General features: G+C 39.5%; 2 protein-coding genes and 2 non-coding genes across 4 annotated transcripts; 2 read left to right on the plus strand and 2 right to left on the minus strand.

Annotated features, from left to right (window-relative positions):
* Positions 1-1,601: 1,601 nt before the first annotated feature.
* On the minus strand, positions 1,602-4,508 carry LOC140926933 (trace amine-associated receptor 6-like). The gene is made up of 2 exons (XM_073376607.1): positions 4,441-4,508; positions 1,602-2,930 (listed from the first exon to the last, which is right to left on the minus strand). The coding sequence occupies exon 2, from the start codon at positions 2,883-2,885 to the stop codon at positions 1,830-1,832; it is 1,056 nt and encodes a 351-aa protein (XP_073232708.1). The 5' UTR covers positions 2,886-2,930; positions 4,441-4,508; the 3' UTR covers positions 1,602-1,829.
* A 3,428-nt stretch (positions 4,509-7,936) lies between these two features.
* LOC140926934 (transmembrane prolyl 4-hydroxylase-like) lies at positions 7,937-21,058 on the plus strand. The gene is made up of 13 exons (XM_073376608.1): positions 7,937-8,464; positions 9,263-9,344; positions 9,732-9,854; positions 10,410-10,523; positions 11,528-11,592; positions 12,109-12,170; positions 12,961-12,995; positions 13,664-13,894; positions 14,226-14,388; positions 14,742-14,799; positions 16,304-16,425; positions 18,338-18,428; positions 19,608-21,058. The coding sequence occupies exons 1-13, from the start codon at positions 8,234-8,236 to the stop codon at positions 19,887-19,889; spliced, it is 1,659 nt and encodes a 552-aa protein (XP_073232709.1). The 5' UTR covers positions 7,937-8,233; the 3' UTR covers positions 19,890-21,058.
* Trnae-cuc (transfer RNA glutamic acid (anticodon CUC)) lies at positions 17,319-17,390 on the minus strand. Its single transcript has one exon. It is a non-coding gene; the product is annotated as a tRNA-Glu (tRNA).
* Positions 18,144-18,215, plus strand: Trnae-cuc (transfer RNA glutamic acid (anticodon CUC)). Its single transcript has one exon. It is a non-coding gene; the product is annotated as a tRNA-Glu (tRNA).
* Positions 21,059-22,815: the final 1,757 nt, after the last annotated feature.

Consider the following 22,815-nt stretch of genomic DNA (forward strand, 5'->3'; position numbering starts at 1 on the left):
AACAGAAAAAACAGCGGCTTCATTTATACCTAACATAAGTGCTATTGTCTTTTTTCCCGCTCGTTAGCTTGCGTCGCAGACAGTATAAACTCGATCGAGCTGAAAAAGTAAAATTATTTTTAAAAAACAACCCACGTTGCGGATAGCCGGCCCTCGCACTGGTTTAATCCGTTTATACAGTATCAGTTTTAATAAAAAGTTTTTGTGTTATCATTTCCTGTCTTTTCTTGGCAGGGAGATCACGATGCAAAGAGTGAAATCCTGAGAGTGAAATGTATATTTGGTACAAGTCGCAAAATTCTACTGCGATGGGGGACTTTTGTAAATTTTGACAGCTTTACGGAGCTATATCAAGGCTCGCTTAAGACGAATCGCTTTCAATTTGGCAATTTTACTAATTTTAAGGCGCTCTTTTCAGTGGTGTCGACGGATTTTCGCTAACTGGACCATGTCAAAATTAAAAAAAAAAAACGTGGAATGGCCTATTACTGATTATTTGGGACAAAGGGGACAAAAACCACAGAAACCAACGGTACACCCCTACAAAGGCCATACAAGGGAGTACACCCCCTGGGCAGAATGCACCGTTTAGAAATAATGCCTCGTGCCGATCTTGTGATTGTGCTGAAGGCAGTGAGCAATTGCTGTCAAAGTTCAAGTAAAAAAAAAAACTGTGGAAAACTAAAAGACTATAACCTCGTGTCAGTGTCCACTGAATTTGTGGCAGGGAAAGTTACGATGTCATTCATGGGCTCCCAACGAGGGTTTCATCCCAAGTACATTGAAAAGGCTTTTGGTACAGTGGAACCTCGAAATAAAAAAATAAATAAATAAATAATAATAATAAAAATGTCTTTATTTTTCATAACATAAAAGCTACATATCATATGTTACATATTTTAAAAATATCGCAACATAGTGGTTCGTTACACATATAAGTTTTACCTATAAGGAAGTCTATTCAGTGATAAAAGCATTCTAAAAAGTATTTTTGACGAGGGGTCAAGGAACTGGCAAATCTGTTCGGTCTGTTGGCTAAAACGAGGTTTTGTTATATCTAGGTTTTTTTTACGGTATGTTTTACTATTACTCACCCTGGGTGAAGAAAATGGTTCGTTGTACCGAGGACTTCCTTTTATTCGTATTAACCCTTTAAGTCCCAATGGTGACCAACATCAATTTTCTCCTAACGATATCCATACATTGTCAAGAGACTAGGTTATGAGAATTAATAAAATGATCAACAATGAGAAAATGCCTTGATCTTCTATCACATTCTCTCAACACATTCTTTATGGAAATGTATAGAGATCAGTTTGGAGAATTTGTATGTGGATATTGGGGCTTCAAGGGTTAAACAAAGGTTCGTGCAAAAGAGCTGGTGCATTCTGAGCGGCATCAATGAACGGAATAACATTTTTGTCTGTTTGGTCATCCGAACCTTGCAGCATTTTTACTGTATTGTATTTTTACAAACCTAGGCTACTTATTATCTGTCCCGGTTATATTACAGTCGCCAGGATCTTCTCTTGACGGACACGGAAGGAGGATACAACTATCTTCCCTTAATGCAATGCGATCACTTTAATTCCCGGGCGGGGAGTCCTCTCTACAGACGCGGACGACCGGTGATCGTTGCTACGTAACTTCGTACGTACGAAAATCGTTCCCGTAAACAACCAGCCTTACTGCTCAGTCTGGGACATATCCCACAGGTTGCAATGGAGCGGGGTATAAAGTAGCAAAAGCTTCAAAAGCTGTATAGAAGATCTGTAACTTTTTTTGTTGTGGTTGTCGTTGTGATTGTTGTTTTTGTTGTTGCTGTTGTTCTAAGGCAATGTACGAAAATGTCTGTTATAAACTCCTTCGTTTTCTTCTTTCCGTTCTTGGTCTCTGTTGAATGAAATTGTGTAAGAACGTTCACTGCAGCGTCCTCTCGACATGAAGTTAATGCCCCGCATTTTTGACCACCCAGTGATGATCTTAACAAGTTCCTTACGTATGTCCTTTTTATGCAGAGCATACACTATAGGATCAATCATTGAGTGACCCTTGAGGAGAAGTCGCGAAACGTGGACAGCGGTTGCAGGAACTGAACAGACGCGGAATACAGAGCATATCTCTCTCCATGATGCCATTGTCCAGCAAACAACAAACAAAGGTACCACAACACAAAAAACTCTTATGGTTGATTTTGCGTGCCATTTCGCTTGATTGGTTGAACTTCTTTCTCTTCGTATGCTCTTATTGATGGAACTTATATGACGTGCATGTCTTTTGCTAATCTGGAAGATATGCATGTAGGCCAGAAACATGATAAAACATGGCAGCAACTCGAATATACCTAGTTTAATTGCCACAAGCACTTTTGCTGCTTCCTCCTTTTGGTTTTCCGATATGGGTAGAACTTTTACGACGTAAGGAGCAATGCATGCAAACAGTGGCAAGAGCCAGGCTGTAATTAATAACTTGATCGTTGATCTCCTAGAAACAAGCAGCGTATATCTCAACGGAAAAACCACGGCAATGTATCTGTCCATGGTCAAAAAGCAGAGGTTGGTGACCGAAACGTAAAGGAACAAGTCGTACACTTTCTTATTCACACTCCAATTGCAGGGAATGGAGGAAAAATAACAAATGAATAGCGAGGGAATCATTATTATTCCAACTGTTAAATCTGACAACGCTAATGATAGCAGGAGCCAGTTTGTAGGGTTTCGAAACAATCGATCACGTTTTAGAATAAGAAAGATAACCAGTCCGTTACATACCAAAGTAATGACTCCATTGATAGCGCTTATGACCCAGAAATACGTGGGGACAGGACCCCAGAAAAACTCAAGTTTCTTGGCCTCAATGTTGCTGCTTTCGATATTTCCTGCCATTTTACCGTTGAACGTAAGTTCAGTTGCACTTGAAATGGCGAGTTCCTGTCAGAAAAGGAAAAGCACCAGTAACAGTTGTACACTTAGTAAAAATACTTCATGGAAAGTGTGCACGTAAGGTCAGTTGTTGACGTATTAGAAATCGAACGAGTGAGCGGAGATTTCTGATATAAAAACAAGGAATGCGTTAAGACCATACAATACACTTTCCAAGCGGTATTGTGTTTATTGTATACGTATAGATCGATACAGAGACATTCATAATTCTGCTATAGCCTTTTCTACTAAGCCTTTTCAAGTCTTCTTACCGCTGCACATCATGAAATGACATGAAAGAACTGACAGAACTGACAGGACTGACAGCGACGTCGCCGTTAGAGGAGTACAGTGGAACCCCGTTGATACGGTCACCAATGGGCCAAAAATTTTTGGCCGTAATAACGAGGTGACCGTCCGTATAAGCGAGGCTTTCTTTACAAGAAAATGTATGGTCGTTTTTGCCGGGCGGCCTAAAACAAGTGGCCGTAATAACGTGGTGACCATATTACAGGGGTGGCCGTAAGGCGGGATTTCACTATATTGGTAAAAACCCGACGTAGTTAATCAAGAAAAATCGATATCATTGACATTAATCGATTTAGTCCGCAGATAAATATCGATTGATATCAGAAATCGATAGAAATTGAACTCACAGAAGAAATAGTTTATCGACTATTATCGATTGACAAAATTGTTAACAATCGATAGGAATCGATAGTAATTGATAACAATCGATGAAAAATCATTGTCAATTTCTATCGGAAATTAAATCGATATTTCTAAAATCGGACACGATTTTTTCTTTATCGATTTCTATCGATTATCTGTTTATCGATCAACTACGTCTGGGTAAAAATTAAAATGAAGGTAAGGATTACAAGTAATCTTAACGTTTTTCTCTTTTTCAGTCCTTCTCTTCTTTTTGAAGCTACCCTGGGTGCCAGAGACTTTTCTAGCGCGGTTCCCGGTTTCTGTCAAGTCTTTATAGTGACCCGCGCCGGCTTCGCCACTCGTGGCTTCGGTCTACGGCCGAAGATGTGTCGGCCTTCGGCCAACACCGAAAATTCCCGCCGCACGCGAGAAAAACCTCTGGTACCCAGGGTATTTTGAAGCCAAAATAAGGACTTTTCCGATCGACCGACAGACGACGAGGAAAAATAAGCAACAAAAACGCGTTTTGAGAAATGAGGTTATCTTTCACCTAATATGTTGGTAAGTAATACTGGAGAGGAGTGTTAAACGTTCTGAACTAAACTTTAAAGTTTGTAATTAATTACACTTGGCAAGTATAAACTTTCGATCCACTAAATTCGTTTTATCACGTTCAACGAAAGCTACCTGAAACTAAATTCGACTCAAACCACTGTTCAAACGAAACTTTGAGCCAAACCGATTGTCAGCACTCCAAAACAAAAAAAAAAACAGAAAAGGCAAAAAGCCACACAGTAGTAAATTAAAAATTTGATAAAGGTCACATCCACTTAATTTTTTTACGAACAACATTTCTCTGACCAACCTAACACTCCCCACTGTACGTGTTCCTCTGAAATGCAATACTTTCAACGAGATCAGCCTTCTTTTCTCTGTAGATTCATTTCATTTATAGATTACACATCGCTGACATCTAGCTGGTGTCAAAGCTGAGTGTGTCGCTGTTCGAAGTGCCATGCACAGGTGACAGCGAATCTTTAATTAAGTGTAGTGAATAGGAGCTGTCGTTTTTGTTGTCACACTTTTATGACAAGAACTACTTCAGTAAAAAGCATTTTGACGCATGTTCCCTGTCGCAGAGCATTTCAACTTTCAAAATCAGCATATTTCATCAGGAGTAAAATTACTTTTGTCGCGTGTAATAAAAATCTTATTCAAGAAGGGAAGTATGAATTATTTCATTCTCAACCCGTCAGGAGTTTCCCCGAGATGTAGTTAGCGACCTTTGTCTTATGGTGACAGTTATTTTAGCTCTCAAAGGATTTTCAGGTTAATTTGCACTTTTAGCATCAGATATCGCCAAAATGACTTCCACTGTAAAAGCGGTGCATATAAACGTTGGTCAGTGGGTGTGAAAATGATGCCGTCCGCCGATTTTCAAAATTATTGTATAATATTGGTGAAATTATTAGACTTGAAAGTTAGACATTTTTTGCTGTAATTCCCATTAATCGTCCCAAATCGTGCCGACACTGAATCACTAAATAAAAAGAGTACCCCAAATCAAACGTATACTGTATTTAATGATCATCGGAGCGAGTTGTACCGACTCAAAGGCTCGGTGTAAGACAGGCTGAGGAAACGTGTTGGTAAATATGGATTTACCAAGAATTGTCACTCCAGTTTCAAATACGACCCCAACCCCTCATTCCCATGAGTCTCTCTCCCCCAAAGCTCTTGGAAAAAAACAGCCTTGGAGAGGATGGGTGGGGTATGGTATGCGTTTTCGCCTGATAAGCAAAAACGTCCAAGATTAGGAGTACGTTAGTAAATGAAAAGGCGTGTGACCACGAAATATTTCCTGTTATATTTGTATGGACGCCAGTCGCAAATGGTTGTTAAAGGACTTGAAACGTAGAGCCATCACAAGTACTAGCATAAAAAGCTGCTGAATATAAAGTTGGGAATCGAACGGTAGAGCAACGCATTTTAACATGAGATTACTGTTAGAACGTTAGAAATGCTATACAGCTTAGTCACATTGGAAGTTAAACTGCATCATGGCTTATATCTAAAACTTACAAAAAGTAAGGTGGGTCTAAACTGTCGGCCTCGACTCGGCTCTTGCGATTGAAATCAAACATCTCTCGCTTACCCTCTCGGCATATAGCATATGGAAAATGAGCAATTTGGCGCATGTTAAATTTCCAACATAATGATGTTAACACTCACTTGCAATAAAGCCTAGTCCATTTGCTCACTTCATGATAATCAGTTAGCACTTTCGCGGTATGATGAACCACGAATTATCACGTTCTGAGCTCTCTGCATTGGACAACCACGTAACAAACTTCGAGATACTATTTAATCAGCAGATATGTGTTGACTTCTCAAGAACCAATGTACCGTAAGGACCTAGACGATTTTAATTAAGGATGGTAATGTGCTTAGTCTATTGTTGTCAAATTTTAATGAATTCCCACTGACTCAGTCCCTTAGATTAAAGCCTTGCTGAATCAGCTGCCTTCTGACACTTCAAAAGCAAACGCGTGTTCCCTGTGCAATAGATCATTTTCACATGACGTCACGGCGGCCATACTTATGTACAAAACAATGAATCGGCGGCCATGTTTGTGTACAAAAAAAATCCGGTGGGAATTGAACTCTTTTCACGTGTTAAAACTTTCTTTTATTCCAAGCAATTTGCAAAGCTGCTGACTACGTGACTGAAAACGATCTACTAGTTTTACAGGCCGAGAAAAACGTTTTGTAAAAGATGAATTGTCCACTTTTCAGTGTTTTCAGTTTTAACGTTCTTAAAAAATATAAATATTTAGTTTCTGCTTTGCACAATAAAGAAATATTGGACATTTTGTTAATATGCTAATGTTTCCGTGGAGTGCAATACAGGGCGTAACTTAAAATCGCACAGGCCGATCTAAAATTAACAGTCCGGTTATTCCAAGAGTGACCAAAACCGATTTTCTCTAAACAATATCCAAACATCATCGGCGGAAAGGCTTTGAGGATTAATAAATGAAAATGATCATTAAAGGGACAAAGCTTTGATGTTTTATCAAATTCTCTTATTTATTTGTTAACGAAATGTATGGAGATCAGTCTGGAGAAGACGCACGTGTTGTAAAGATGTCAGTTCTTCCCTTTTGGATTCTTTAAATTCCTATATTTTAGTCAGTTAAAGCCAAATAAATCTCTTTTTATCGAACGAAGTCATTAATGAATGACTGATATAGACTTAGCCAAGAACAAAAGTGAATAAGAAATACCCTTCTGAAGCAAACTTTTCTGAGTCTGCGATCACTTGAATACCACAACCAGTCAGCGGAGAACTTTAATGAACACGTCATCTCAAGGAGTTGTATAACTGAGCACGCGATACACTCATGTGACACTGGTCAGCAGATACCCCATTTTGACAGCTGCCAATTGAGTATAACATGGATGTCAGATATAAAGTTAAACTCAATTTGTATATGCCTTGGAACAAGAGAGGATAAAGTGGACAGAGGAGGCATCCCCCATACATACCCTATTCCATAGGTAATTCGTCTCGAGTTATTTTTAGAATCGGGATAAAGTTACCTCGCGCGCTGCGTGGATGTTTCGTGGAGGTTTCGCATGACTAAGCGCCGTGCAAAACATGTCGGGCGAAAGGCAATGAAAGCGTAAAGAGATCAAGAACATTTCTGAATATTGAAGCGAAATGAGTCGGCGCTCACCTGGGAAAAGGGAATCGCAGGACTCTTCGACAACCCGTGAAATCAGTTTAACTCGAAGTTGTCGTAACCTCAGTGCTTTAATAAAATGAGAAAATTCGCCGGTCTATTGAAACCGGTCGTTTGTATAATAAAGCAAGTAGGACGCCAAGTGTTATTTTTGTTGAATAATAAAAGACTAATAAAAGAATAAATATCAAACCAGAAATTGCTCTCTTCAAACTGTAAATTATAAATGATCCTGAGAGAATGTATTCAGTGTGTTAAGGATTTCCCTGCTGTACTGTTAGCTCTATACAAGAGAGGAAGGGCGATTCTTTTTTAATTTCTGTTTCGCTGACACAGCTTTAGCAGAAATCTCTCTTTAGTCATTTTCGTCGACAAAATAAATTGCAATATCGCTCTCCGCATCTTCCGCCATTTTTTTCTGCGTCAATTCGTGAAGGACGCGTGGCTCTGAGCATGAGTCATCCAGGCGGAACACATTCGCGCTATGTGATTGGCTGTTGTCTAATCCCCCTTGGGATCTATGGTCTTAAAAATAACTCAAGACGAATTACCTATGGAATAGGGTGTGTATGGGGGATGCCTTCTCTGTCCCCTTTATCCTCTCTTGCTTGGAATTATAAGCTAGTAAGACAGTTCACATCCGCTAACATGAGGGGCCAACGTAAGAACGATTTTGTCAGAACCAAGTTTCTTGGATGCATATTAAATAATCAAATTTTCTTTCCCATGGCGCTCTGAGGCGCGTTCGCGCGCGTGATAGCCTCGCGAAAACAAGTTACTGATTTTTTATCCGACCAGTTAAAACCTGCCAAAATAGACGAACACAACAGGTGAAATATTGTTTCGCAATTGCTGTTACACCAATAAGGAGAGTATTCAAATCAAATTTGGTTAACCGACTAGTGGCTTACAATGTATCAACCGACAGTTATGGTTGCCCTAAATTTGTTTACAATAATAGTTTTTATGATCACTTGCTGCTGTCAGAGTGGTATTTTCTGCCTTGCAGCTTTCTATCCGCCTCGAAATGTTACTGGAGATAACTTTTGCTTCTTTTCCTGGGCAACAGAAGCGGCTACGTGTGCTCCCACGAGATCTTCTGCGGTCTTCACACCAACACTATTTCGCCTTGATGGAAAAGAGGTTATCAGTTTATTTTAATCAGATTGTCTTTCTCTTTTTCATCACAAATTTTACAGTAGAAGTGTGTGGTTATGCGTTTCAGGCAGCGTTCAATCAGTTTAGTTTGGTGCACGTGGGATGAGGGGCTGGGGGAAAGTGCTTCATGTATAAATGAAAAACATGGCCTCCTGCGTCTCCAGAATACTAATAAGTGTCTCGCCTTACACATACAAAATTCCTGTTAAGGAGAAATTTCAATGCACTTACGCACTCCAAGCAATTGAGCTTGCTAATATGGGAAATCGAGAAAAAATAACTCCACAGTAAATACATCCAATGGCATAGCAAAACTAGCAGATGTTTTCTCCACCTACTGTTAAAAATACTTATTGAGAAATTAGCGTCCTTTCTGTTAAAAAAAACTATGATGACAGACATACATAACCACAGGGACACATACGAACATATACTGGAAGGAAATCACCATATTTGGCCTTCATATTTTTTTTCCTAGAGGAGAAACATCAGAGAATAGACACTTGCACGGTTTTGTTTTTTGTTTTGACAGGGACCAGTTAGCGAACGTCCTTCAAAACGACTGGAAAGAACATCTTAAAATTTAAAAAAAAAAAAAATCAATTTTGTTTGTTACAGACGTTTGTTTGGTTGGGGGCAGGTTCTTTCTTGCATTTTGGGATTGAGAAAATTAGACTTTTGCTAACCAATAAGTAGTAAATAGCATGCAAAGTAGAATCGTCTTTGTGTTTAATGGTCTACTGTAACCTCGGTTCTACTCTCTTATAAATTTTTCTTTTCTAGGTTGGGCATGCACGAATGGTAAAAATAGTTGAAGACAAAACTCACAGAATTATTACTCGAGCGCTCAAGCCCCCTGTGTTCGGTAAGTTCGGTTTTAGTCAAAAACAGTTCCTAAAATGCATTATTACATGTTTGAATATGCCAATGACCGAATAAAAGCTGATCTACTACCAGGGTTTCTGCTGGTGCTTAATAAGCCAGATTAAGAAGTCACGTTCATCGGCTAATCTAAATTGATAAGCCAGATTAATAAGCATTGGGATTGACCGGTGAAGAGTGACTAACATCAAGAGAGAATGAGATAAGCCTAGATCATTCATTAATAGCGTACTTTTGATTGTCTACAAATAAGAAGGTGGGCGGGTAGGAGAGTCGCCGGGCTAAAGGTCGTGAGACAATTCATTTTGTATTAGGAGGAACTCTAGTGATTGAGATAACCATGGTTTTAAATATCATTTTTTGCATTAAGAAATCCCCGACTTTTTGACAAGAGAGGAATGCGAACATCTTATTCAAAAAGCAAATGACGCTGGGCTTACATTGAGCGAGGTTAGACTACCCGAAGAGAGCGCTCACAGGGACAAAATTAGTGGTAAGTAAACATTTATATCATTATTCTTCGTTCTGCGAAGAGTAAATAGCCGAACGACTGCCTGAAGACATCGCAAAAACAGCTAAAATACAACTGGATGGATGTGAACTGCTAGTCGAAATATCTGCTAAGGAAGGCAATTCCGTTATTGGGCATGTATTAAACTTTGATTTTCTGATCTGATGCCTCGAATTGAAAAAATGCGAGGAGTGTTATAGAACCTTAAAAATCCGTTTGCATCGTGCTCAGTCTCCTAAAAATATTATAACAACTGTTCATGCCTTTATATAGCCTGCGTAGCAAGCGTTTCTGTACGGTTTAGGAGCAAAGAACGAGGAACGAGAGTCAAACTGACCGCGCGACAAATGGAGCAAGCTCGTTTCATTTCTCGCTCGGTCAAAACCGAAAATCCCCTTCCTCGGTCTTTTTTTGCTCCGAAACCTAACGGAAACGCTTGCTACGCAGGCTAGCCTTTATAGTTATGTCGCGTGCGCACTGATACGTTTACCGGGTTTAATCGCGTTGTGAGAAGTCCCCCGCTATTCTCACCATTAGATAGTTGTTATGACGATGACTACAGATGCGTCAAATGGGCAAAAAACGGCGAATGTCAGAAGAACCCTGGCTACATGTCGGAGAATTGTCGCCAAAGCTGTGAAGTGTGCAAAGGTATGAATTACGACTTACGCTGCTTTCAGTTACCGTAAACTGCCGTATGAAAGCCTTGGGCTTTGTGAGGGGTTTTAGGGGTCGTGGGCTTATGACCGGAATAGGAAAAGCGCTTCAAAACACGTTTTAGCAGTGTCGATCAAAATACCATTTCTGGATTTTAATTAAGCATCAAAACGTCATTATAAATCGAATTGATTTTAATACAAGCTAGAAGGGGGGCTTATATCCGGGGAGTTATGATCGGATGTATTTTTTGGTGTTGTTGTTTATAGGTAGTTGGATGGGAGCAATTGAGGTTTCTGGGTAACTAACCACCTACCCCTCCCCCAAGTCACAATTTTGCCCTAAGGGAGAAATAGGTGTCAATGTTGACTTGGGGGAGGGGTAGGTAGTCATTTACCCAGAAATCTCCATTGATACGCTGGACCTATACCTGAGAAAGGGCTTATAAGCGGTAGTTTACGGTGATTATTTTGAACTGACTGTAATTAAAACTCGCTTGAATCGTCAAAGCAAACCCTTCTGTTAAAATAACACCAACCTCTAAAGTAGGCAATAAGAAAGCATAGTTAATTGAGTGGAATGGTTCTGAAACCCATCAGACTCCTTTGTTATATGTTTTTGTGGACCTGAAAGTGCACAACGTTCAAAAGAATTCCTATCATTTTGATTGTATTGACCAATAAAAACGTTGCATTAATTTATTCTGTAACAATTTGCCAACAGAAAACGAAGGATTGTGCACTTTCAGGGTGCTTCCAACATAAACTGCAGCACTGTTGTTTTTATCATTGATGTTTGCCGCTTTTCATAACCAGTCTCCTCTAATAACTATGAAGAAAGGTTATGGTGCAACATTGTCTTTTTCTTCTTCACTCCACTTCCGCGAATCCGCTGCTTCCGTCACTATTTCTCCTTGTCAACGTTCGGTTTGATACCGTGAACTACGAATCACTCTCTCGCTTGTTTATCATGTACCTTTTTGGTTTATTTTGTTTCAGATGACACGGTTTTAGACTTCCAAAACTGGGATCTCGACAAAGATGGCGTTCTCACTGGATACGAGGTTTAATATTATGTTGTCGCACATTTCGTTGAATCAGCCGTTTTTCCTGCTACGGTGGATTGCGGATTTTAAACGATTTCGCAATATCAGGTTAGAAAGATAAAACGCTCCGCCAAAAAACAAATTATACCGGCGTATAAATTGCACCGCTCTGCCTTCAGAAAAACCAGTTGGTTTTTCATCCGCTTTCACAGGGACAACAGGTTGATTGGTACTGAATTACATGCACCCAACTACAGCGCGCGCTGTTCATTTTTGCCTTGCTTCGAGGTAATAAATGACTATGTGAGTCAAGGGGCTATAATAAACCTAAACAAAACTCTGATCCTCAAATGAACTTTCAACTACAAGGTTTCTTTTCAATTCTATCGGATAATTTTCACTATTCCTTATGTGTTAATTTTGTTATAGTTGCATCAATCGGACGGTACTTTATTGAATACGAAGTTATTGCATGAAGAAGTTGGAATTGCAAATTTTTGAAGGTTGATTGAATTTTATATCTTTTTCTTTTAGTTTATAAAGGCTGTCGAGATGATTTTTTTCCTGTATATAGATGAAGATGACGTCCGTGAAATGCAAGTACTTCATACAGTATGTTTCTAGTCCTACTGCTGTTGCTGCGTCATGAAACCATTTTATCGTGCAAAAAATATTGGAAAAGATAAATTCCAAAGCCTTAGCATTACCATTTCTCTTTAATATACAGACCCGCATAATAGAACGAAAAAGAACTCACTATCTTATTTAGAGAAGAGGGAAAAAAACGATTTTGGGTTCAATTTAATTTCCAGATCAATTTTAATTTGATGTAATGCCGGAATGATGTTGTTCACCCCGGTTTGTGCCTGAAAGGGTAATTGCTCAAAACTGACAATTTTAATTGAAAAGCAGTCCAAATGTCTCTACCTAAGTTACTATCGTAAGACAGCCGATAAACTAACCTTTCATTTGTTCAAGATAAGCACTGGAAATATTGGAGGATATTTATTTCCTATAGCAGCCAGCTCATGCCTCTTCAAAGGAGACTGAAATTAGTGGTTTGCAAAAAAAATGCTTGTCAATGATACTCCTTTGCATTCCAATGCAATCTACAATTGTAGATTTAAATAGAATTATCTTTCAATCCAAATTTTTCTTCCTTTTTGTTGGCCGAGATCCCACCACGTGTGCCTACAAATAATGGTCTGCTCATGCGCAATGTCGTTCAACTGTGTTTGGCTGCTAATGGTACTCGTAAATAAAACCACAGATCAATTATTTACCTCAGCCTTCGGCATCGGCAAATAATCGATCTGCTCGCCACTGACAAATCACGATATTTTGCTCAAACTCGTCCAATAATTGTTAATTATTTTTCTTGTACAGGTTTGCTGTTTTGAACATCACTCATTTTGGCCCAGGTATGGAATATACAGTATTTATATATAACTTAAATGAGAAAGGATTTCTCATAACCTGGGGCCCGTTTCTCGAAAGTCCCGGTAACTTTTCGGGCCCGAAATCAAATATTCAAATCGAAATATAAAGAATAAGAGCCCGGTTCCTGGTTAGCAAATTACTCCATTTTGTTTCATTAACTGATAGTTTTATCATGTTAGATGCAAAACTACTGAAACCTCAATCTTGCATGTAAACCAAAACAGCTTTACGGGCCCGTTAATTATCGGGACTTTCGAGAAACGAGCCTCTGGTGTCTTTTAAAAGACAACTCTAGATTAGATAGTCTGAGGGGTTGTTAAGTTTAACTTTTTTAAAAAATAGCCGCGTCAAACGAGACGCAAGATTCAAGTTTTATCCCCAAAAACAACAAGAGAGATAACAAGACTACCAAAGCCATGTTTCTGATGAACCTACGGGAATTAGCACTACTACTATACCAAGACCACCAGGTTTTCAAAAAAAAAAAAACACTGGCCAACAAAACCTGGTTTTGGTATCTGAAGTATAGCTCATGTTTTAATTCTTTTAACCATTTTTCTTGGGTAATTAAGTGAGCATATAACTATTTCAAAAGCAGTATTAGACATTCATAACGAAGTATGGAATGTTTATTATCATTGATTTGAAGGTCCGTTGTGCGAGGACAACGAAGCTTCATGCTCACAGCTGGTCAAAGAAGGAGCCTGTCAGTTGTATCCTACATGGATGTTATTTACTTGCCGAAAATCGTGCGACAACTGTGGATGTGACGACTTAGCTGCCAACTGCTCTTCGCTTGCTAAAGAACAAAAATGTCTTGATGATGGACATGTTGATTGGATGCTAAGAAACTGCCGTCGCAGTTGTAAGGTTTGTTTAGGTGAGAGAAATGAGTGCTTTTCTTTGGAAAGTTTCTTTTCTGGGTTTGCCTTGACCCCTTTCTCCACTGCATAACGAAAGCGCGTAACAAAAGCGTAACGAAGGCGCGTCTGAGTCTACAGGCAATCAGACAAGGCCAATGATAGGCAATATTGGATAGGCCTACTCAATCACTATGCGTAGGCCTACCCGTGCACTTAAAGCCACAACTGCGTCTGTCATTTTTGTGCATGCTTTACCGGTATGTGGCAATATTATCGTAACATTTCATTTTGTATACCATGATGCTAGGCGCTAATGTTTCAAGTTTGATTTCCTTTGTATTTCCGCAGGCGCCATTAACAATGACACTTACCAAAGCATGCTCAGTAATGACATTCTTAAATACTTAAAGACAATGGAGCGAAAACACCCCAAACACCGTGCTCGGTATAGCCACACGGCCTGGCTACATAGCACTGTACCAGACCCGATACAAAGTAACATGATTGACAGGTATGTGGTTGTTAGTGTATGTTGGTTGAATCGAGGCAACCCTCACTGACTTATTTGGTGCAAAAACTAGAAGTAATAGGATATTACAAAAGGTCGACGGCTGTACGCATCCAAAGAAATGGGAACTAATCTGTCGCAAGTTCACCCAAAGCACGTTTCCAAAACTGACCTTTTCAGGGACAATTGCGGCTGATATTACGTCACAAGACAAATAATTAATCTGTTCTGTTCACTCCATCGACTCATCTTCTTGTTTCATTCCGACCCTCCATCGCCCCAATAGAACAGTTTTCTCGAAGCTAGCCGTTCTATTTATTTTATTTTAGTTTTTGTGACGCTTTTTTTATTTTTAGGGTCGAGAAGTTAACTGGTCTTCCTCGTAAAATAGTTGAAGGTGCTGAATCTCTACAGGTTAGTTTATCACAAAAGAAAAAACAAAGCACATCCAAACAGATTATGTAATGATTTTTCACTGTTTCTCATCAACAAAAAGTTACATTTTTTTTCGTTTTGATCCGCTACCTAGACCCAACTTTGAAGTAATAAATTATATCAAACACTAGTCATGCACGGTGTTTCAATACATTTCAAACACGGACAAGAGGGTTGCAAATACCACGCCTAGCGGATTATTTCTGAGCTACTTCGATTGAGTGGATATGGCGATGAAGAACTGTTTCGAATGTTTGCATTGTTTACAATCCCAAGCGTTTAAAATGCCATAAAACAATCTTAATTAGTAATGTTAAAAGAATTATCAACGAAACAACCGAAAGGCCTAAATAACACCTTTGAAAGTGTTATTGCTGTGTTCCGGTGGAATTGGAATTTGGAAGTGTTGGTTTTTAAGGAGAAGAGAAAACCGGAGTACCGCGAGAAGAACCTCTTGCACTGTAATTTTCAGGGAGTTATAATAACTGCTCTAGTGGGGCTAATTTAACTCCTTACAGTGGAGTTATTTTTCGTGGAGTTACTTTAACTCCAAAAAGGAGTTTAAAGAACTCTTTTTCAGGAGTAAAAGTGACCCCAGATATTGAGGAGTTAAAATAACCCCAAAAAAGGAGTTATCCAGTACCCAAAATTTTTACTCCACTTTCAGAGTTAAATTAACTCCAAAAAGAGTAAAAACAACCCATGTAAGGAGTACAAATAACCCCATTTCGGAGTAATTTTAACTCCAGACTGGGAGTAAAAAGAACTCTTTTTCAGGAGTAAAAATGACCCCAAATTCGGAGTTAAATTAGGAGTTAAAATAACCCCAAAAAGGGGGTTATCCTGTACCTAAAATTTTTACTCCATTTTTGGAGTTATAATAACTCCCTAAAAATTACGGTGTGGAGCAGAGAGGGGAACTAGTTACAAAGTCAACCAAAATATGGCGTCGGTCAACGCCGCAATTTGTTTTAGTCGGATGAAAGTCTCCTCACTGCGCCACCCTTGTTCCCCATGCATGACTTTTATTGTCCTTGACTTAAAAATTCCCGAGATGTCGTATTTGTACCGCCGCCCGGTTAGCTCAATTGGATAAGCACCACTCTGTCGAGCGGGAGGTCGCGGGTTCAAACCACCGATGGACGAACACGTAGGGTCTTAAAATAACTGAGGAGAATGTGCTGCCTTTTTTGTGACATCTACAAATGGTTAAACATTTCTAGTCTCCTCGGATAAGGACGAAAACCGTGGGCCCCGTCTCACAGTTCTTTCACTGTTCTGATTCTTGTGGGACGTAAAAAAACCCAAAGAATAGGGGGCGTACACCCTGGTGGTGTGGTACAACCTTTCATGGGCTGGGTGAATAATTGAGGGTTGATATCAATTGGTACGTTAGTCCTGTTTCATCCCCTGTCACTGTGGCGAATTCAATAAAGATAAAGACTCACTTGTTAGGTGTGTCTGACTATCGTATCATACATAGGTGGTTAAATATGACAAGTACGGTCATTACCATGCTCACTACGACTCCTCCATCACTGGAGACCCCAGTATGATCTGCTGTCATCAAACAAGGAGCAGAACTAACCCGTGCCGACTCTGCAGGTAGATAGCCGCTCTTTATAAAGGCTTCGCTATTAATGTGATATTCAAGACGAATGGGTTTCATACTAAAAGCCTGAGTGTAGTGAAGAAAACGATAGGCGCCCCACTTGCGACTTTTACGTTTCCCATAATGCAATTATGGGCACCTGAAAGTTTTGCCTAAGTATTGTATTCAATTTTGTACAAGTATTGTTTTCAATCTTTCCTTTAGAAATAGGCCGCTTTCACGATAGCTTCTTTTTCCTACGAAGACCAGAATTCATTTCGTTTCTTTCTTTCGTTATAATATAAATTTGGTAATTCCAATGAGGTTTCAATAACAAAAGCCCTAATTTTGACAAGAAAAAAAAGCAAAACCCTGAAGGTAAAGTAGAAGTAAAATAAAGCCATTGTTTAAATAGCACTTTCGAAAACAACAGTTATGCAAAATTATGAGGGGAAAGCAAATTGCATTATAGGGAACGTGAAAGTCGCAGATGCGCGGGTTGAAGAAAGGTTATAGATCGCTTACCATGGAGGTCTTATGTGTTTCCCCGTTGATGTTTAGCTTAGTACATGCTCTTATTTATGCCCACAAAATTCTGCGAGTTTTGCCTCTGGTTAGTCAATTTTAATAATGGCTCAGTGATCCCGTGCGCCCAGCCATCGAGTAGGGAAATACCGCTGGCGCATCAAGACTCCCGCGTCTGAAGCTTGTGAGAACCTTGGGATGTTATTCTTCAACGCAAATTTATCTGTTTAGAGTTATTCGATTGCCTGAAGTGGATAAAGTTATGTCCGTGCTGCAAATAAAACGATAGCACGTATGAGAGATGCTCACAGCAAAATAAAACCCGAAAATTAAAAAAAATATATAAAGGGAATGCATAAAACATAAAACCTAGGACCTTTTTTTCCCACGCCGGGAATCGAACCCGGGCCGCGGCGGTGAGAGCGCCGAATCCTAACCACTAGACCACGTGGGATGTTGGTGATGAGTTGCATTAATTGGTCGTAAACATAATAAGAAAAGATTTGAAAAGAATAAGATGTAAAATTATTTTAATCTAATACTATAATTCCAGCAATTAGATGTGAATATGAGGAAATCGCAAATTAATGGAAATGTTTAGGAAATGGTATTGTTGCGCGATTGAGTTTTTGTTTTAATTGGGGAGCACCCCGGGAATGTTTTCGGTATCCATTAATTTCATAGACCTCGGCCGGCAATTCCTTTCTACTACTAACATTTTAAGCGTAGATTACTGGCTGCGCAAAGAGACTGAGGGATCCGGAGAGTGGAAAAGACCCACTCTCGGGGCCCGGAACCCAAGTTGAGAAAGCGAAGTCAGCTGGTTTTGTGCGTTGCTGGGTTCATTTTAGAAAGTTTTTCGTAGCAATGAAAATAAACTGAGAGAGGAAACAGAAACAAGTAAAGGAATTATATCACGATTTCACGAGAACAGATATAGTACTTAGAAGTTGGTAAATGAAGAGTAAGGGGAACATTCAATGAATACAAGCTGAATGAATGGGAGGTCACTATGTCTACAGTGCTTATTTTGAAAAAACAAAACAAAACAAAAAATCACGCGTAGTTTTAGTTCAAGTTTATTTTTGATATGTTACAATATTTACCGTTTACTGACCTGCAGGTAGGTCGCTAAGCCAATCGAGGCATATTAGTCTCTTAGAATCTAATATGGTTAGCCCAATTAGAAGACTTTCTACCACCGATATCCCACGTGGTCTAGTGGTTAGGATTCGGCGCTCTCACCGCCGCGGCCCGGGTTCGATTCCCGGCGTGGGAATAGGTCTATTTTTTTTCTTGTTTTTGTTTCTCAAATATAGTCCACTGGCAAAAAAAAATTGATATCTTAAAATTTATATTTGGACCAGAGGTTTTATGTTCGATTTCTTTATTATCATTCAGGATGGTAACGATACTCTACTATCTAAATGACGTTGACGAAGGAGGTGAAACAGCTTTTGTGGTGGCCGACAACTCTACTCTGAATGAGTCGGTAAGTGTTTATAAAACTGTGACATAAGTGCCATACGGTATGTATTCTTCCTTGGACTAAACATCTTTGTAACAGTAACAGGACTCCACATTTTAGTTCAATTATTGCTTTTACCACCGAAAAGTCTCATGCGCATAGTATATACACGTTGAGATGAAGCTAAAGATTTGACTGGCAGTCCCCTTTTTAAGACTGTAGTTATTCTCCTTTCCCTTGATATTTAACCCTCGGACGTACACGCAAACTCATACCCTCACCGTGGTACAAGGGGGGGGGGGGGGGGGGGGGTGCGTGGATGGAACCCTTCCCCGGAGTTTTTGACATATGTTGCAGTATTTCGAAACGATTTTACTCTTAGTGGAAAGCCTTTGACCTGCTTAGCAAGATGAGGTATATTTTATGGGTGGTGGCGCTGCTGGAGGCCTGTGACGTCACCAACAATGGTCGCCATTTTGGATTTTACCAAGAATTAGAAATCAGGTTAAAACGGAGAGAAATGGTAATTTTTTGTGCTTTACATGAAAAGTAACACATACATAAGCACTTTGCATAATTTTAGCCACAAGATTTACTTTTATTGTTGAAAGAAGTTGAAAAAACATGTCTTTTCACTCCAAAATGGCTTGACTACCTGCTACTTATGAAGTCATATCTCGTAACTATAGCAACTGAGCATCACTAAATTTGTCTCAAAATGTGCGCAAGGGATGAACGGACAGCTACTGAAAATGTCAGGTGCTGATGTTTCATCCGCTAGGAAAAACCTCAGAAAAACCTTGGGGGGGGGGGGGCATCCACCCCCGACCCACCCACTATGATCACCATAGACCAGGAAATGCTTTGACTCTTCAGAGCGCCAACGTTTTTTTCTTTTTTTTTGTACAGTTTTGCCCTCCTAAAACTGTTCTTTATGTTAAATAAAGGGTTGATTAATATAGGTGCCTGGTCACCAGCCTACTCAAAAATGTCTCAAGTTTAAATACTATGAAAGGGTGTACTCTGGAAAGAGTACATAATTTTATTATATTTAGTTTCTACGGTATTCACTGGAAGTGAGAATCAAAAGAAAAGTGTTCATTTAGTGCCTTAAAGATGAAAAATTCGGTCAGAGGATAAATGTACGTAATATAAAGGGTTAAGCTGGGTGTCTAGCTAACATTGCCTATTCTAAATCTTCAGGCACTTATATCAAAACGAGGCAAGAAAGGCGATCCTTTCAATCTCAGTAACTACTGTCAGGACGCCAACTTGGTGATAGCACCGAAACGGGGCACTGCTATCATGTGGTATAACCACTTCCTTGACTCTGACGACGAGTGGCTTGGGGAGAGAGATCCCTACAGTTTGCACGGGGGCTGTGACGTCATAAGAGGAACCAAGTGGATAGCTAATCACTGGATACCTGCACCATATAAGGAAAATGGACATCTTCCAAGCATTTATAGAAGAAAAAGCCATTAGAAACGGCTTATATACTTCATTAAGGAGCTTGAGCACAACGACGGCTACAGCAACGGAAATGGCAAAAAGGCATTAATAGGTTTAGATTAGCAAAACATCAACTTCGCACATGCATCAGGGTTTTTTGTACTTTCAGTTGGCCGTCAATACTACAACGTGAAAATTCCCCATTTCAAGTTTGCTGGAAGACGTGAAAGAAAGAAAACGACTTTCTTTTCCGTTTTCCTGAATTTTCAATTGATTTAGCTAGCACATAGTAGTGGTAAAGCTTGAAGAAGCGCGAATTCATCCTATTTCATGCCACAATACTGTTGCGTCGCTGTCGTGGTTGCTTAATATCTCTGTTAAAAAAATGTCACCCAATATGTCGCCAAGAGATGATTCACTCTTGATTTTTAAAATTAAGAGTTAACAGTCCTCCCCGGCCTTGGTTCACCTTGGTTTTTTTAAGGACACTCTATTTGCAACAAAATTAAGCACAGTGAACATGTTTTGCGGAAAATGACACTTCCTTGACTCCGTACAGAAACTATAGACTCTCAGATTGGACTTAGAGTACTTAGAGAGCCAATGCGACCTTTTAAATCTAATGAACGGAACTCAAGATAACCCCAGATGTCTGGCCAATTACAAACACGAGTGCTATATTTGGGGGGGGGACATATTTGTTACTTGGTCGAAATTCCATCTAAATGGTTATTTGTGTTTCAAATCTTACACGTTCCTTGTTAATGTTAAGGCTCGTCAGCTATAAGCAAGAGCCCGGAGTAAAGTGAAATATCAGATGATAAACTTTCCGACCCTGACAAAATGATTGAGGTATTGAATTATTTTTAGGACACAGCACCTTTGTCACTGTAGGGGGCCAGAAATATAACTATTTCTGATTTTTTGTTTTCTTGTATTTTAAATAAGTGACAGAACCCCAGTAAAATAGCTTGCTGCTTCAGGCTATTTGCAGTCCAAATTTTGACTCAAGATGTAAGAAGAACTGTTCAAAACGTGATGTTTTCATTTATTTATTACCTTTTTTAAAATTAGGAAATTGTTGCCTATTTATGAGACACTTAAGAAGAGCTATTTTGATTTCCACAGGAAGAATAACTGCCAAGACTGACTTGGGCATCCAAATTATTCAATAGGCGACTTAAAATTCTCACATTTTTTAATGGTCTTTTGTAATATCTTTTAAAAAAATAAAACATCCAATGAAAAAAAAAATCATATTCAATTTCTTGTTGTATCTTCAGTCTGAAAAGGGTACAGCTCCAATCAGTGATCAGCCCTACAAGGGTACTAAAAATCCCTTTAAAGCCTTCGTGTACACCCTTAAAAAACTATAGACTCGCGTTTATCTTAAATTGTCTTAAATCGAAAGGAAATAAATTGCATGATGCCAACCAACACAAAGTGAGGCCCATAAATGGGAGATTGCTGTAGTAGAATTAACCTGTTATATTTGGAGTAACACTAAAATGAATTTCGATTTCGATTAGAGTACTTATACCCGATACCTGTGTTTAGTCCTGGACATAAGCGGCTCATTTGGCACTACCGTAAATGATCTAATTGACGCCCGAGGCGTTTATTTAATTTCAAGGGTTCAAGAGGGCGTTAATAGAACTACATGTAATATGCTTTCAGCGAAAATATCAAGTCGTTTATAAATCCAGTCCACCAATCGAAACGTCTTGGCTGTCAAGAGATCCATATCGCTCCTTCAAACCGTAATTGATGTCAGAATCAGGGTTATTATGTTGTCGGCATCGTTAGCCAAACCTTGCTTTGAACTTTTACATTGAACAAGATGCAATGCGCAAACCCTTTTAAATGCAAGGAAATAAACGATTTGGCTCCTTTTTGGTAATTCCTAGTATTTTAATGGGGTAATCGTCATTGGGGCGTCTATTAGACAGGGTACGTGGTATTCAGGAGTTGTCAAAAGAATCGGTTTATTGGAAAAGGAACTCGGCCCCGTGAATAATGCGGGTAATTGTGTTATAGAAGCTACAGTCGAACCTCAACTAACGGCCAGCTCTCACAACTGTCACTTTTTTGGCGGACAGTCCATACATTGACACTTGTTTAAAACCTCTCTACAACGGCCACTTTCTTCTGTCCGATCCCAAAGGTGGCCAATGCGAAGACAACTGTACCACGGTATTCCCTGGGAGTGAGCGTCAATTCGAAATTTCCATTTCCTTTCTAAAGATCAACAATTCAGGGGCGGTTTACATGGAGGGAGGAAGATCCTAGCACCAGGGAAATCCTAAAATACGGCGAAATAGCGTTTTCGTTGATTACCTGCAGAAATTTCGGTCCGTGTGGTGCCCAAGAATACAAGGGATTAAAGATGGCGGGCGACAATAACAAAAATGCAATTTGGGCCCTTCTGCTTTCCGTTATTGGTATTAAAAGGCACTTTTTAGCAGAATTATCGCAATTATAAGCTCCTGGTAAAGACAAACGAAATGATCGGCGTTTATCACCTTGATTACCCACCCAACCACCCCGCGCCGCCAATTTTGTCTAGTTTGTGCCTAGCACCAGTTTCTTTCCAGCGAAAGCAGTTTTACATAGTGCTAGGATCTTCCTATCTCTCAGCAAGGAACTCTAGAACTAGGAAGTTTCCTAGCGTCTAGGGACAAGTACAACCCCCTTTGCATGTAAACTGCATCACCTGGTCTAGAGACTCGTAACCGTTTGATATGAAAGCTTAGTTTTACTGTAAAGACGAAGCTGAAGAGGAAATTAAATCTTAGTTACAAAACTAAACTTTCAACATTTCGGAACGTAAAAGAAAGGCCGAGTATTATAAAAGACAGTTCAAGTTAAACTGAATCCATTTAGATACGGCACCTGGCCATTTTGTTTGTTTTTGCACCGACCACAAGTAAAACAACAAAACGACAACCTACACTTGGAT

This window comes from Porites lutea, chromosome 2 (assembly GCF_958299795.1).
Source record: "Porites lutea chromosome 2, jaPorLute2.1, whole genome shotgun sequence".
Lineage (NCBI taxonomy): Eukaryota > Metazoa > Cnidaria > Anthozoa > Scleractinia > Poritidae > Porites > Porites lutea.

Coding starts and splice junctions, on each gene's coding strand:
- LOC140926933 (XM_073376607.1), bottom strand. CDS start 2,885: ATGGCAGGAAATATCGAAAGCAGCAACATTGAGGCCAAGAAACTTGAG.
- LOC140926934 (XM_073376608.1), top strand. CDS start 8,234: ATGTATCAACCGACAGTTATGGTTGCCCTAAATTTGTTTACAATAATA. Junction 12,996..13,663: donor CATCACTCATTTTGGCCCAG/GTATGGAATATA, acceptor ATTGATTTGAAG/GTCCGTTGTGCGAGGACAAC. Junction 14,389..14,741: donor CAAAGTAACATGATTGACAG/GTATGTGGTTGT, acceptor TTTTATTTTTAG/GGTCGAGAAGTTAACTGGTC.